General features: G+C 35.0%; 1 protein-coding gene across 1 annotated transcript in view; it reads left to right on the forward strand.

Moving 5' to 3' along the window:
* SNTG2 (syntrophin gamma 2) overlaps positions 1-5,598 on the forward strand; it is a 200,608-nt gene extending 195,010 nt beyond the window's left edge. The window contains exon 17 of the mRNA XM_021551123.2: positions 5,259-5,598. Coding sequence (XP_021406798.2) covers positions 5,259-5,390 — 132 coding nt within the window. The 3' untranslated portion in view covers positions 5,391-5,598. The remainder of the gene's footprint in view (positions 1-5,258) is intronic.
* The last annotated feature ends 8,434 nt before the right edge of the window (positions 5,599-14,032 follow it).

Consider the following 14,032-nt stretch of genomic DNA (forward strand, 5'->3'; position numbering starts at 1 on the left):
GTCTTGTTTACTGGCTAGATGTGACGTTTCTTCTTCTTCTTCTATTTTGGCTCCTAAATTTTAAGCCAAGTACTTCTTCCTGTGCATTTTAGTATTAGGTGAATAGTACATTCTCCCATTTAAAAAAAAATCTGTTGAAAGAAGATAATAAGGAAAATATTCCTGTCAGTTGTTTCTCCTTCATGTTCTTCATATTCCCTACAGCTTCTTATAGTTTCCCACTTCAGTACTTTGCTGAACTTACCCTGTATTTAGTATTGAGAAATTACAAGCAATCTTAGTAGATATTCTTTACCCAAATTTTCAAGGTTTCTCTAAAAAAAACCTTAAAAATATAAAATTAATACTTTCAGATTTGTATTAATGCTTTATTTCCCTTTGCTAAACTGTAGCTATATATCTGAAAAATAAGACTTTTTATCAAGCATATTTGAATTGAGCATTTCCCTTTTATTTTCATCTTACCTAGTCTTAAATATTTATTGAAAAAATATTTAAGAAAAACCATTGTGGTCAATAGAGTACTGTGAGACATATTGAAGTCTCAACTAGATGTTGCTGGTCTCATAAATTTCTTGTATATAAGAAGAAGATAACCTAAGAGCCCTGCATATTCTTCTCATCCATGATATGGCTATCAAGCCCTGATATACTTGCTGAGGTATAGAACCAAATTTAGAATTTTGGTTTCCATTTTGACTTTGATGTTGTCTGCAGCTAAAACATGGGTATCTTTATTTGGGTTTTAACCTGAAATAAAAACCCCAACCCAAACCACAACAAGCCAACAAATAAACAAACAACAGCAACAACAAAACCCCACAACAAGTAAAAAAAATCAGTCTGACTGGAAAACATATCCTGAACAATACAGTGGTAACAGTTCTGCTCTGGTCAACAAATAACATACGCTGAGGCTTAGCAGTGTCCTTAAATTCATGAAATGCACAGGGCACGATAACACTATCAGCCTCTCCATTGTTTGCCTTTCATGTGATACAGGCTCATGTCTTGTTCAATAGTGATTCAACAGCTCTCAGAAGTTCTCAGTAAAACTGCATGCAAGGTAATAATGCAAGAGTCCTGTCAAACTCTTTATGATATATAATAAATCCAGCTCTCCTAGTGGGTGGATGAAATAAGAACATATATTTTTCTTCCTTGACTGTGCACATGCAATGAAGGAGGTCAGGGCAGTGTGCTCATTTTTTGTATTTTCAGTACCAGCAGGAAGTTTTGCAGTCTTGTCCTCCCACTGCTTTAATCCAATCTTTTGTGTTCTCTCTGTGTCTTCCTTCCAGTGCCTTTGTGGTACTTAATCTACTTATTACAGTACATACAGTAAACTGAAAGAGCTTTGGTTATTGAAATATTAGACATGCACGGATTCTCCTTAAAAACTGACAATCTCAATTAAAGAAAAAAAACAGCAAATTTAAATAAAGAAAGCAAACATAAGGGTGCTGTTAGATGGTATAGTGCAAATAAAATGATCAGTTACTCATCTGCTTGACTACAGAAACAAATGTTACTTTAAAAAAATAAATTATCAGAGCAATATATGTGTTTGAAAGAAGTGTCATTGGTTCTTCTAGGAAGAATTCATATTACATTCCAAAGCTAGAGAGGCTGCATTTCCACCTATAAAACTGTATTCAAGATAGCAGAGACAAATTGTGTCCCAGTTTTCAGATTGTGCAACAGCTACATGCTCCCAAGTCAGAAAGGCATCCTTATCTTTTTCTAAATTCATATTTTCAGATTAACCCCCAGTCCTCCTCCCCTTTCCCTGTTGTAAACTACACGGAAGCAAATCCTTACCCCAGCTAATCCTTAGGTATGCGTGTTATTCCTCATTATCTACACCTGATGAGATTGCAAAGCTGGCTGCAGGATTGCAAAGGGGCCAGCACTGACCAAGCATCCTTCAGACACAAAGCTCCACAGCCTTACACCATTAGTTGTCTTCTTGATCAAACACTACTGTAATTAGCTCCATTTCTGGAAGCTTCTAGTGCATGAGGCCTCAGATGAGCCCCAATTTTTTGATGCCACCAGGGGTGGCCACATCTAACTGAGGCCTGCAAGACAGCATCTCCAGAGCTCTGCTCCTGTTTTATGGTCCCAGAGGATTGCTCATCCTTGCACAAACCTAACATAAAATAGTGAAGATGTGGGAGACAAGAGGAATGAACCAGCTGGTAAATTGCATGAAGAGTGCCTATATGCCACACATTTTGCTTTTCAGCTCTGTAATAACTTTCAAAATTGACACCACTCTTAAAAATAATCCAAAAATAGGAGACTTGCAGTATTAACTGCGGAAAGTAGCATTGTTGTCACATAAAACGTAGATTTAATGTTACTGCTAGTCTTCCACCACTATTTAGATTATATCTTACAGAAAAAAGATCATATTAGTATTCAAAAGATTATTTACAACAGATTAGACAACTTCTCTCAGGTACAAAGGAGGGACTACTGCAGTTTTATCCATGCTCTGAACTGTGATGGAAACAGAGGCATTGGGACAGACCGATTCACAGTCATGAGATATTCCTGTCTTTGCCCTTTTCTAAACCCAAAGCTCTCCAAATAATGTTTTAAGAGCAGTCTGAAATTTTGTCTATAGTGTGTGTTAGGTTACCTCTGTTTGCTTATCTCCATAAACATTTATATATTGGAAGTGCATAAAGCTGGAGTAGAGAAATTGGAGCTCTGTGAAGGGCTCTCTTCTCTCAGTTTGTTTGGCTGTATTTGGTCAGTATGTTGAATTTCAGAACCTAAAGTGAAATTGTTGGGTGATTTCAGTTGATTTTGGAGCAAATTACAATTAATGGGAATGGTCATATTTTTTAACTTCTTGGTTTTGAAGATGGAATTCCAGGAGATGTAAAACATTTGATTGAGATAAAACTTATGTATTGAGGCCTGTATCATTTCATATTTCAGATTTCATTAATAATAATGACTGTGTACATAATTTTAGTTTTATTAATCTTAGAAAAGGAGATTTAAATAGTGGCATTGATGTGTTTTGTTTTTTTTTTCCCCTGGAAGTGATTATATTAATTTATATTAATATTTAGAATCAACCTCTATCAATAAAATGCATTTTAAGAAACCTCCTCCCATATTTGCTCCTCAAATGTCAGTTAAAATAGAAAAAACAGGAGTTTTTTTCCCCCAAAATTTAGGACAAAGACGTCATGGGCTTAAATGCACTCATGCTTTCTGCTGCTCCACTATGGCTTCTGCATCAGTTTCAGTCCCTTCAGGGGTGTTACCTGCTCTGCTATGGAGCACCCCCTACATCACTGGCCTTGTTACCTTTTTGGGGAATTTCTGCCCTTTCTTACCTACATTTACCCTGATGGACCCTGTCTCACTGTGAGGCTCAGCCATGCCTGGCAGTGCATTAGTTGGACCTGGCTAGAACCTGCTGTATCTGGCACAGGGCAGCCCTGGTCTCTCCTTGAAGAGGCTGTGCCTGCAGGTCCCTCCACTCCCAAAAATTTCCCAATTGTGCCCCAAATAGGGTCACAAAATCATGCCCTACAAATACCAGTGAATAATTCATTAGGAGTAGGACCACGTGTACCTAGTAAATATCTGGCCTTGGATAGCAAATTTGTGTAATGGTGAGCTTTTCTGGACCAGTAAGTTTGAGTTCCAAATATTCTGTTTGGTCCAATTTTGTTTAGAACATACTATAAAATTGTGTTACAGAAAAAGCAGAAGTGCAGTGCTTTTCTTTTTGCTTAAAAACAAGCATACAGAGTGTACCTCAACAAACAACTAGTTAGCTAACAGATTGTTGAAAATAGTCTTCTGCTCAAATCAAAAACTGTCTGAAGTGTCCCCACAATATATTTACCAACTGAAGATTTTACACATGGTGATATCACTTAAATTGAATGGTTTTTACATTATATTTGTTTTATATTATATTTACATGTCATTGTGTCAGACTATCCTCTATTACTAAATGTGTTTATAGGGAAAAAGAAAGTTAATTTATGCACAGAAGATTAAATATGTTGTAAAAAGTCAAGCGAATCTGAGAATTGTTTAGTCATAATTCAGCCTTTCCTTGTGAATCAGGGCATCTGAATTTCATACCCAGCCATGTTTGCTTGTATCATTAGGGTGTGGAGCGACTTCACCTTATCTTTCATCCTGTCTCTGGCTTCTCATCTCTCCTTCATAGGCTCACCCCACCCTTCTTGATACCCCATCATCCTCAAACAGCCTTAACTTGTCAAATACTTTAATAATGTTCAAAAAGGCTGAGTGCTGAGTCCGGCCCTTGGGTCACAACAACTCCAGGGTGTGCTGCTGAGGGCAGTGGCTGGAAAGGTTTCCTGGTGGGAAAGGAGCTGGGGTTGCTGGTTGATAGCAACACATGATAGCTGCACATGAACCACTGTGCCCAGGTGGCCAAGAAGGCCGATGTCATCCTGGCCCAAATCAGCAATAGTGTGGCCAGCAGGAGCAGGGCAGGGATTGTCCCCCTGTACTCAGCACTGCTGAGGTCACACCTGGAGTGCTGTGTCCAGCTCTGGGCCCTTCTCTTTGAGAAAGGCAACGGAGCTGGTGAAGGCTTGGACAGGCACAACATTGGAGGAATGGCTGAAGGAGCTGGGGATTTTTAGCTTGGGGAAAAGGAGTCTCAGGAAAGGTTTTACCACTCTCTATAACTGCCTCAAACAAGTTACAAGTGATAGGATGAAAGGAAAGGCCTCAGCTTGTGCCAGCAGAAGTTTAGACTGGATATTAGGAAAAATGTCTTCACCAAAAAGATTGTCAAGCATTGGACCAGGCTATGTAGGGGAGTGGTTGGGTCACCATCCCAGAGATATGTCAAATGTAGATGTTGCACTTAGAGGAATAGTTTACTGGTAGGCAGTGCTGGGTTAATAGCTGGACTCAGTAATTTTCAAGATATTTTCCAACCTGAATTATGTTGCAATTCTTGAATGTTCTTTCAAGTTGACCGATTTCATTGTACAAGCTGAGTACAATGTAAACAAAAAAGTATCACAGAGTGAAAACTAAATGGACACGTGGCACTGCCAGTGAACAAGGTATGGATATACAGTTTTTATTCTTAACAATTTTAATTTTACAGTTTCCTATAAAATTTCAATTTACATGTTAAAGCCATTACTGTTTTTTAACTAATCTGTTCTTTATTTATGTAAAATGTTTATAAACCTGAATTGAATTTTTTTTTTCTTTTTTTTCTCTTCTTTCAGGAACTTGAATTTCAGGATCTGACGGCAGTTTTACACTGTATTCACTCCTTTATAGCAGCAAAAGTGGCATCTGTGGATCCAATATTCATAGACAGTCAGAGTATTGCAAGAAAATATATGTACAGTAACTGAAACTAGATTATATGTTGTGACTATGGAAAATAAATTATTTTCTTAACAAAAGTAGTTATTTCATTCACAATATTGCAACTTGGTGATTTTATAAGAAGCCTATAGTTGTGTTATCTGTAATGTTAAGAGTTTTCACAATCTGATAAATATTTTGAATCTATGAGTTAAAAAATACCAAGTCAAAGTTTGTTGTCTTCAGCATTGATCTAAAATTCCAAGTGAATATTCATTCAGTAATATTTTTAGAGCCATTTTGATTTCTGCTCTCATGATGATGCATTCTACCACTTATTACATAGTAATGTAGAGTAACATTTGAAAACTGTATGTCCAAAATTTGGCCTCTAAGTCTGTTTTGAAAAGTGTTGGGCTTACAAACAATTACTACAGTCATCACTGTAGAAAAGAAGTAATTATTGAAGAAAACTGCTGTAGGAATTGAATTTTCATCTTCCCTCTGTATGTTTAAAAAATTGTAGTTCTGTTGTTGGGTTCTTTTAAGACCTGAGCGTTTAGCTTTTGCAAAACAGTAAATAGGCTATTTCAGATCCAGGAACATAGCTAAGCACACTCTTGGCTCTAAGAATACTCAGTTAGCCCCAGTATATGTGCAAGGTAATGTTAAGAATGTGTTTAAGTATCAACTGTGAAGAACTTTAGACTCAGCTAAGAAGCCTGACTATAGACAGTTTTAAGAAACTTACCATAGGGTTTTCTTATCTTTTAATAAAGCTTCCATTATTTTATTATTCATAGATTGACTTGACACCTATCCTTTGATGTAATGCTCCGTGTGCTTGGGAACAGCTTTTATTTGGAGGAACATACTTCCAAGATAAGATGAACGTAACAGAACATAAATAATTCTCTGGGACATCTGCCTTTCTTTTTCCTATAGTTTTAACCTTGATTCTTATTAAAGAAAAGTGGATTTTGTCCTTGTTGAGGAAAAGAAAGTTGTTTTACTTTTGCATATTCCGAGCCTTCCTTCTGAAATCATTATCATAAATGCACAGATAATTTCCTGATATTGAAAAAATGATTAAAAAAGAAAACATTTTAGTCTCAGGATATATTCCCTGTAAGTGATACCAGATATTGCAGGGTTTTGTGATAGAAGTTCCAGTTTTTCTCACTTGTTCTTTTGAGGTAGCATCAAGAAAATAAAACAATCAAAATCAAGCAAGTAGCATATCTCAAGTAGATGCCATGGATAAGGAGTGAATTAATCAAAGTCCTCTCTAAATTTTAGGAGTCTTGTCAGGTGTTCTGATAAAGTTACAGCTTAAAGTTACTGTAGCCTAATGAAAAAAGGTTGGTGCCTTTAAAAGGTCTCAAGTGAGGAGTGCTTTTACATAAACTCAGTGCTTAAGTTTATTCAGCTAAATTCTCTCCTTCAGGTCTTAAACTGTCTTGTCAGACTGCAATGAGGCACTTACTTCAAACAGATGCTTCTCTGTCCAGCTAAAGTTTGGGCACACATAAAGTGCCTGATGCAGGTGATTTCACCCTGCCAGGAGGAATTCTTGTTTCTGTGTTCCATCCATAGAGAAATTAATTTGAACGGTGCAGACTCTGCTTGTAATTCCAGTGTTGTTTAGGGTTCCAGTGTTGTTTGCATTGAGGCAAACTGTTTTACTCCAGGTAAAACAGTATTTAGCAAATGTGATAAATATATTTATTATTTTAAAATAAATCTTTATAGCCATTATTGTATGTTTAACATACATAATCTCAATTTTATAATAATTTTATTTCAAGAAAATAATTGTAAAAGTTTTCTTTTTCTAACATGCATTTATTGAAAATGTTTCAATTAATTCTCAGCTTTCTTTTTTATTTTCAGCTCATTGTATTTACTGAGGTTTTAACATTCACAAATTACAGCATTACCATTATATTTCTTACAGCCAATTCTAAATTCAGTTTATTAGCATGAATAATTAGAAGCATCAAGTTTACATGTTAGAAGTTTAGAAACTACATTAGAAGTTTCTGTAGGATGAAGAACTATGGAATTAATTCAGTTTTGGTTTTTTAATATTTTCTGATAGACAGAGATCAATACTAACATGGTAGTTACAGTAGAAAACTGTACCAGTTGGTACTGAACTGGTACTACAGTCAGACATCTAGACTTAATGTTATAGGGATCATGTGATTATAAACTAACATATCTCCCCAAATACTGTAATAAAACCTTAAAATAAATTAGGCCTGATTTATTAAGTAATCTTTCATTTCTACAAAAAAAAAAAAAAAAAAAGTTCTGCAATTTAAAAAGAGCATTATTGATTTTTTTTTTTTCCAAAGCAGCTGGATATAGCACTTTTTCATTAGTACTTTCAAATTTCTTATATGTAGTTGCTTATGCTGATTTTAATTAATTTCATTATTTGTTTAATGGAATTTCTAAATTCTTTTAGTCTTTTGATGAGCTACTGTTTTTGCAACACAGTAGTTTTCTTCATCATGTCCAAATCTATCTCAAGGAATATTAGAGAAAACATTCTTATAAATTCACCTTTTGAAATTTAGCATTGTATTTTGGAAATAATTCTCCAAACATATTTTTAATGAGGAATTGAAGATCCCTATTAGCTCACTTGCTTTTTCCTTTCTTTCACATTCTGCAACACTCTCAAGGCAGGGACTAAAGGCCAGTTTTTGAGAAAGTTGACAGAGGCTGGGAAAAGCTGATGGCTTGCTAGTTACTCAGCTGTTATATAGGCTGTGAAGGACTTCCATAGCACCTTGCATTTCTTAGTCATATGCTTGATATTTGAAAATGTTGCATTCCCAATTTGTTCAGTTGCTTATGTTTCTTTGTAAAATTTTTAATCATAAGTAAAGCATATTAGTTTGTCATTACCTTCAGAATGTGGATCATATATCATGCATATATTTTTCTCTGTCAACGCTGAGAGTATATGCAACACATTTCAGATGACAAAACACCTCAAAATAGAAAAATAGTGGGATTTACAAATAGATCTGCTGGTAGATACCGTCCACAGTCACCCATCAAAAATTGCAGACTGAGGCAGAGGACATCTGCTTTAGGCATTTCAAATGTCAAATACTTAATTTTAATGAGATCATAAAACAATTTTTTATATTCTTTGTTACATACTTGTGATATATTAAGTTTTAGTCTTACAATCTCATTACAATCTCATTACATATTTGTGTATAGTTTTCCTTTTTATTATTCTAGGGTGACAAAGGTGTACCGGAATTGAATATGGAGTAGGAAAAGAACCATTTCCTGAAGCAACACCATAAACAGCAGGCTGGGGAAGGAAACATACAAACATAGAGTTATAAAATTGGGCCCCATCACAAAATCAAGATAGCTGCTCGTGATTAGAAATTAGTAAAAACGGGATAAATTATCTTTATGCCTTTATTTAAACTGAAGATGTGGTTAAAAGGCTTAAAGTGATCCCATCTACAAACATGATTTTGAGCAAATGGGTAGTATTGTTGATTTAAATTAGAACAAGGCTCATCAGTGACTTATAAATTAAGGAGTGGTACAGCCTGTACTTAGGCACTGGACTTGAATCATACTGATGATTTGTTAATATAATTTCTGGCTTGTTTTGCTCTAACATGATTAAAATCTGCAGAAAAAATCCTATTTACAATCAAGCTAAAGTCAGCTTAACTCCGTTCTCAGTGCATGGCATGGTTGTGCCACCCTGTTGAAAACACCAGAGCATTTAATAGAGGGAACGTGGCCAGGCTGTGCCAGATGGAACCAGGGATAAAAAACTAACCCCGACAATTTTAGTTATAAATTTAGATGTTACCAGAGCATTTCAGGGACTTAATCTGTTCTATAATATTTAGTCTTATTTTTGTCTGTAATTACAAAGCCTAGGAGGCTGAGGCTATGCTGATCCAATGTGCAAGCTGTGGAAATCTGACTGAATCCTTCTAAGGTTAGGATCTTAGAAAAAGTATTTCAAAATTATTCTCAACCTTGAGCCAGTAGGTCTGAAGCTTAAAAATAATTTTCTATGGGAGGAAAAGTAAGCTCTGCCAAATTTTGCAACCATTAATCTAAAATCCTGTATTATATCTGAACTACATTAATTTATATGTAACTTCACACAAGGCATGCTTTTTCCACAAAACCTTTAATGTGTAACCTGATTTTTGCAGTGGTATAAACAGAATTTAAAACAGCCTGAATTTCTTTTTAAGTACATCTCCATAAATGCTTCTATCAAAATCCTGTCAGTATTTTATAACACTTTCCTGCCCACCTGAGTATCTCCTCTGTTGCAGTGCTCAAAGTGAGGTGTGTATAATGGGAATGAAATTTTTCTGCTTTTTGTTTACTTCTGTGGTTGATTTTCTTTTAATACAGTTTGCTAGTAAACTTTTTCAGAGAAGAGAGGGGGAGTGTTAGGAAGGAAGCACTTTTCTCCATACTCTCAATGAGAGGCAAAGTGATTTCTGTCCTTTCCTGTGCATGAGAAATAGGAGAAAGCACTGCAAAAATAGAAGCAGAGGAGGAATGGACACACAGACAAACTGTGAAATCTTAAAAAACTTCTTTACTTAGGTATGCAAAACACCTCTTGGAAATAATTTGACTCATTTTTGGAACTTAAGCAGGAAATTCATCTTTTAGTGTAGTTCTCTTACTTTGAATTTCTATTATTGAGCTATGGATGCTAAACAGTTAAAGACTGCAAAGAAAAAATGTGAAATGTATCGTGTAATTGTGGGGGGTTTTTAACTGATGCTTCAAAATGTTTAGGTACTTGTTTAGGTACTTTTGTGTTGAAGCATGTAGAGAAACAATTATCTTATGTGAACTAAAGACTTTGTAGTAAAGTTATTAAGTGCAAAACAGATTTGTGTACCATGCAAGATGAAATCAAATATGTATTCTAATATGGTTCAATCACAAAAAATTCTTAAGTAAAATACTTTTATGAAATTTGAAGTTACCAAATTCCATGGACATGACCCAAAATCCACTGCTGTTTTAAGTCCCAGTAAATTATACAGGACTTTGCCTGAAACAAAGATAAATGATTTTAAATAATAAAGAGAGGAACCAAAATGATTTTCTAATATTCCCTCGGTGCACATCTGTCTGCATGTTCACTTAAAGGCTTCATTCCTACTGAAAAAACTGCTGGCTTTTCAGTAGGGAATCAAAATCAGAACTATTTGGGCTGAAATCCATAATCTTTTTTTTGGATCAGCTGTCACGATGCCCTGTACAGGTTGCACTTATGCAGGTATTCCAACCTCTAGTTTACATGGATCACAGACATTTTTTCAGTGCAAAGACAAGATCTATTGTGCAAGTCTACACATCAGGAGGTGTGAGTGGCAGAAGCACCTCAGCTGCATAGATATCTATGACTGCAAGACAACCAAGCAGGGAAAGGAAGTTAAATGTAAGAACTTTATTTTTCTTTCCTCACTACCGATTACTCTTGGAACATTGTTTCTGTTATATTTCTAGGCTAACTGACTGTTTTTTACAAGTCTCTAAATTTCCAACTATGATGGAAATATCATACTTGATACGTATTAAGGAATTAATGTAGAAATTAGGTGTCCAATCTGTGTTAATCATCTGGTCTTAACTCCGTAACCAGTGGATAGAGACCAGCAACTCCAAGGAGTGCTTTATTCCTTACTGCAGTAGGTGCCTAAAACCAGTGGAATAAATAATGCTCTGAGAATATGTCTTTCTCCATCAACAAGCTATACTACCGCAAAGATTTTTGACAGCTCAATTTTCTATAGATAGGTTTAATATCAGATTTATGTACCAATACAATAAAAGTAGCAATCATGAACAATGTTGCAGGATTATGAGAATAAAATAAAACAATGCTGAAGTGAATGATATTTAAATCAGAAGTTTATCATCCCACTTAACTGGCAGAGGGGAGGGAAGAAAAGGTCTTAGCCTGTTCTTCTATCTAGGATTTACTACCTGGGGCATATTAAAAATATTTCTAAAATAATACAGTAGAAATTGTATTAATTCATAGATGAGTTCAGTATCTCAGGAGATGCACTGACTCTTAGAACACAGAGCTACTCATAAAAAAATATTAGAGACATTCTAATGTGTCTCTAAGCACTTTGTTCAATTAACATTCAAAACTGAGCTAAATTACTACTCTACAACATCCGTAAGCAGAGTACATAATTAGCTCACTGTTTTCTTTTTGCACAGAAGACAGACAAGTATTCCCTGGTGGAGTGAATATGAATATCAGATTGGTTTTAGGGATAAAACTTTCCCTGAGTTTTAAAGTAGAAGTCCTTTACTGAATTAGTGTGTTTTATTGCTGGACAGAACTGGAAAAATCTGCTCTTGAATTTTTCTTACTAAGACTTGGAGAAGTTCTATGATTTGCATCTGTCTTGTACTCTGTTTTCAGTACAATGAAGAATCTTTGGAATAAAGGCAGGAGTTTTCCTCATTTACTTATATTAAAAGAACAATGGCCTCTACAAAAGCCCCAGCAGTTATTAGCACATATCACATCATGGCGCTTGAGCTATATTGATACTTTCACAGAACTCAAAAGGGAAAATTTATGCAGCCAGAGAGAAGTAGGAAACAGCAACATCCAAATGACTGCAGAGTTGAAAGTCACAGACATTTGTGGGCTTCAGTTCTTTATTCCAGTCAATGATTTTTATCAGCATTTCTAGTATTATTATAGATTTATTTCTCCCCTCACTGGGATATTCATAGCAGATTTAAAGGAAAAGTAATCAGATTCATAACCAAACTTATATTTAATTTGCCCTTTACCTTCCATTGGACCAAGGCACTGTGGAATTTCAGTTAACTCATTCCATACAGTAGGTAAAAATGCTATTATGACAGCATCAGATTCTGGGTTCCTGGTCACTCAAACAGAGTTAATTTCTTCCCAGTCCTGCAAATAATCTCCCTGAGTTTATTTGCTTGTTGTATTCTTTTGCACTTTAGAGTTTTACTAATAGCTCAAAATATTCTTTTGTTTCATTACAATATTTGTCACCCTAATTCTACAAAGCTAAGTGCTTCTATACCTTTTGTTGCCACATTAACTATTTCTATTCCTTCAATATTTTTTTCATTTCCTTTTAATTTCTTAATAAGTTTCTCACTCAGTGTTTTATATCCAACACAACCAAGAAAGGCACATATTGTTGAAGGCTAAGAGGCTTATAATTAGCATCACAAAGACCTACTACACTGCTGCGTACGGCATACCAGACAAAACTGAAGTATGGTACAAATTTTCCAAGAAGAAAATTAGGAAAAGATCTACATGACTAAAGCAAAGAAACCTTGTTTACATACTTTTCATATGAGCATTCAGAAATTGTCTTTTTAGGGATCATTTCCTGATTGCAATTGCAGATATAAAACATATATACAGATTGTATATCTATATATATATACATTATATTCTATATATAAATAATACTTTATATAGGATGTATATATATGTATATATATATATATATATGTGATATGTATATATCACCCTCTGTGAACTCTAGTTAGTGAGAACACTGAGAATCCAAACTGTTAAATGTCCTTGGGGATTTCTTCACAGGAAGCTCAAGAAACAGAGTTCCATAATCAACTTCCCTCTTGCTGAGCAGATCTTGCAGTGGGAAATAGATGTAGCTGTTCTAGTATTTTGTGTAAATGATTATTTAGATCACCCTAAATTAAAATCGCTAAGTTTACAACAATCTACTCACATTAGGTGCTCACTTTTAATTCCTAGACCTTCACAGTTGTTTTCTGAGCATATTTCAGTCAATAACTCCAGCCAGTTGGAAGTGTGCATATAAATGATTGCTGTGCCTCAGCTGATGAGTGGAAGTCGTCATTAAGCTGTAATAGCTTGATTAAATATGGCTGCTTATCTGTGAATCTATTCTTAGACTTCTCAGGTCAAATATATTAGCCCCACTAGATGTGTGCTTCAGTGGTGGGTTTGAAATTAAATTAAAAATACAAGAAATTTTCTGCAAAATATTGTTAGTGTGGTGAAAGCAAGCAAGTAGTTGCATTAAGAGTAGAAGAAAATAAGCACATTTTATGTACTTGAAAAGTCTATTGAAATCCATCTTTATGTTTTGAAACTAGGGATTTCTAATCATATAAAAATGAGCTGTTTTTTACTCCTGGCAACATAATTATGCAATGTAGGAAAGTCATACTTCAAGTTATTGTTTTGTCACATTTTCAAAGTGAGAGATCGATCATTCAGAGCACCTGTCTGTTCAGCTGCATCATTGCTCATGTTTCTCTCTTTAAATGCATGCCTGACTCATTTGTGTCATTATCCAGAGCCATCGTCACTTAGTCCTGGAGACCCTTGATCCTGCTCATTCCTTGTGCTGCTATGTCAGAAAGCAAAAAGCCACCATTTCTCATATGCATTTTGTCTCTGATTTTTGCAAGTGAGGAGGTTTTGTGTTTAGACCTAGAAGAAGATTCCTTGAATCAAAACAAAAACAAAAACAAAAAAAAAAAAAAGGAAAAAGAGGCAAATATTCTTTTCCAACCCAAATGATTCCTATGTTTCTAAAAGCTATCTTAAAAATTAAAAATCCCTTTAATTTAGCACAGTATTCCTAAA

Source organism: Lonchura striata, chromosome 3 (genome assembly GCF_046129695.1).
Source record: "Lonchura striata isolate bLonStr1 chromosome 3, bLonStr1.mat, whole genome shotgun sequence".
Classification (NCBI taxonomy): Eukaryota; Metazoa; Chordata; class Aves; order Passeriformes; family Estrildidae; genus Lonchura; species Lonchura striata.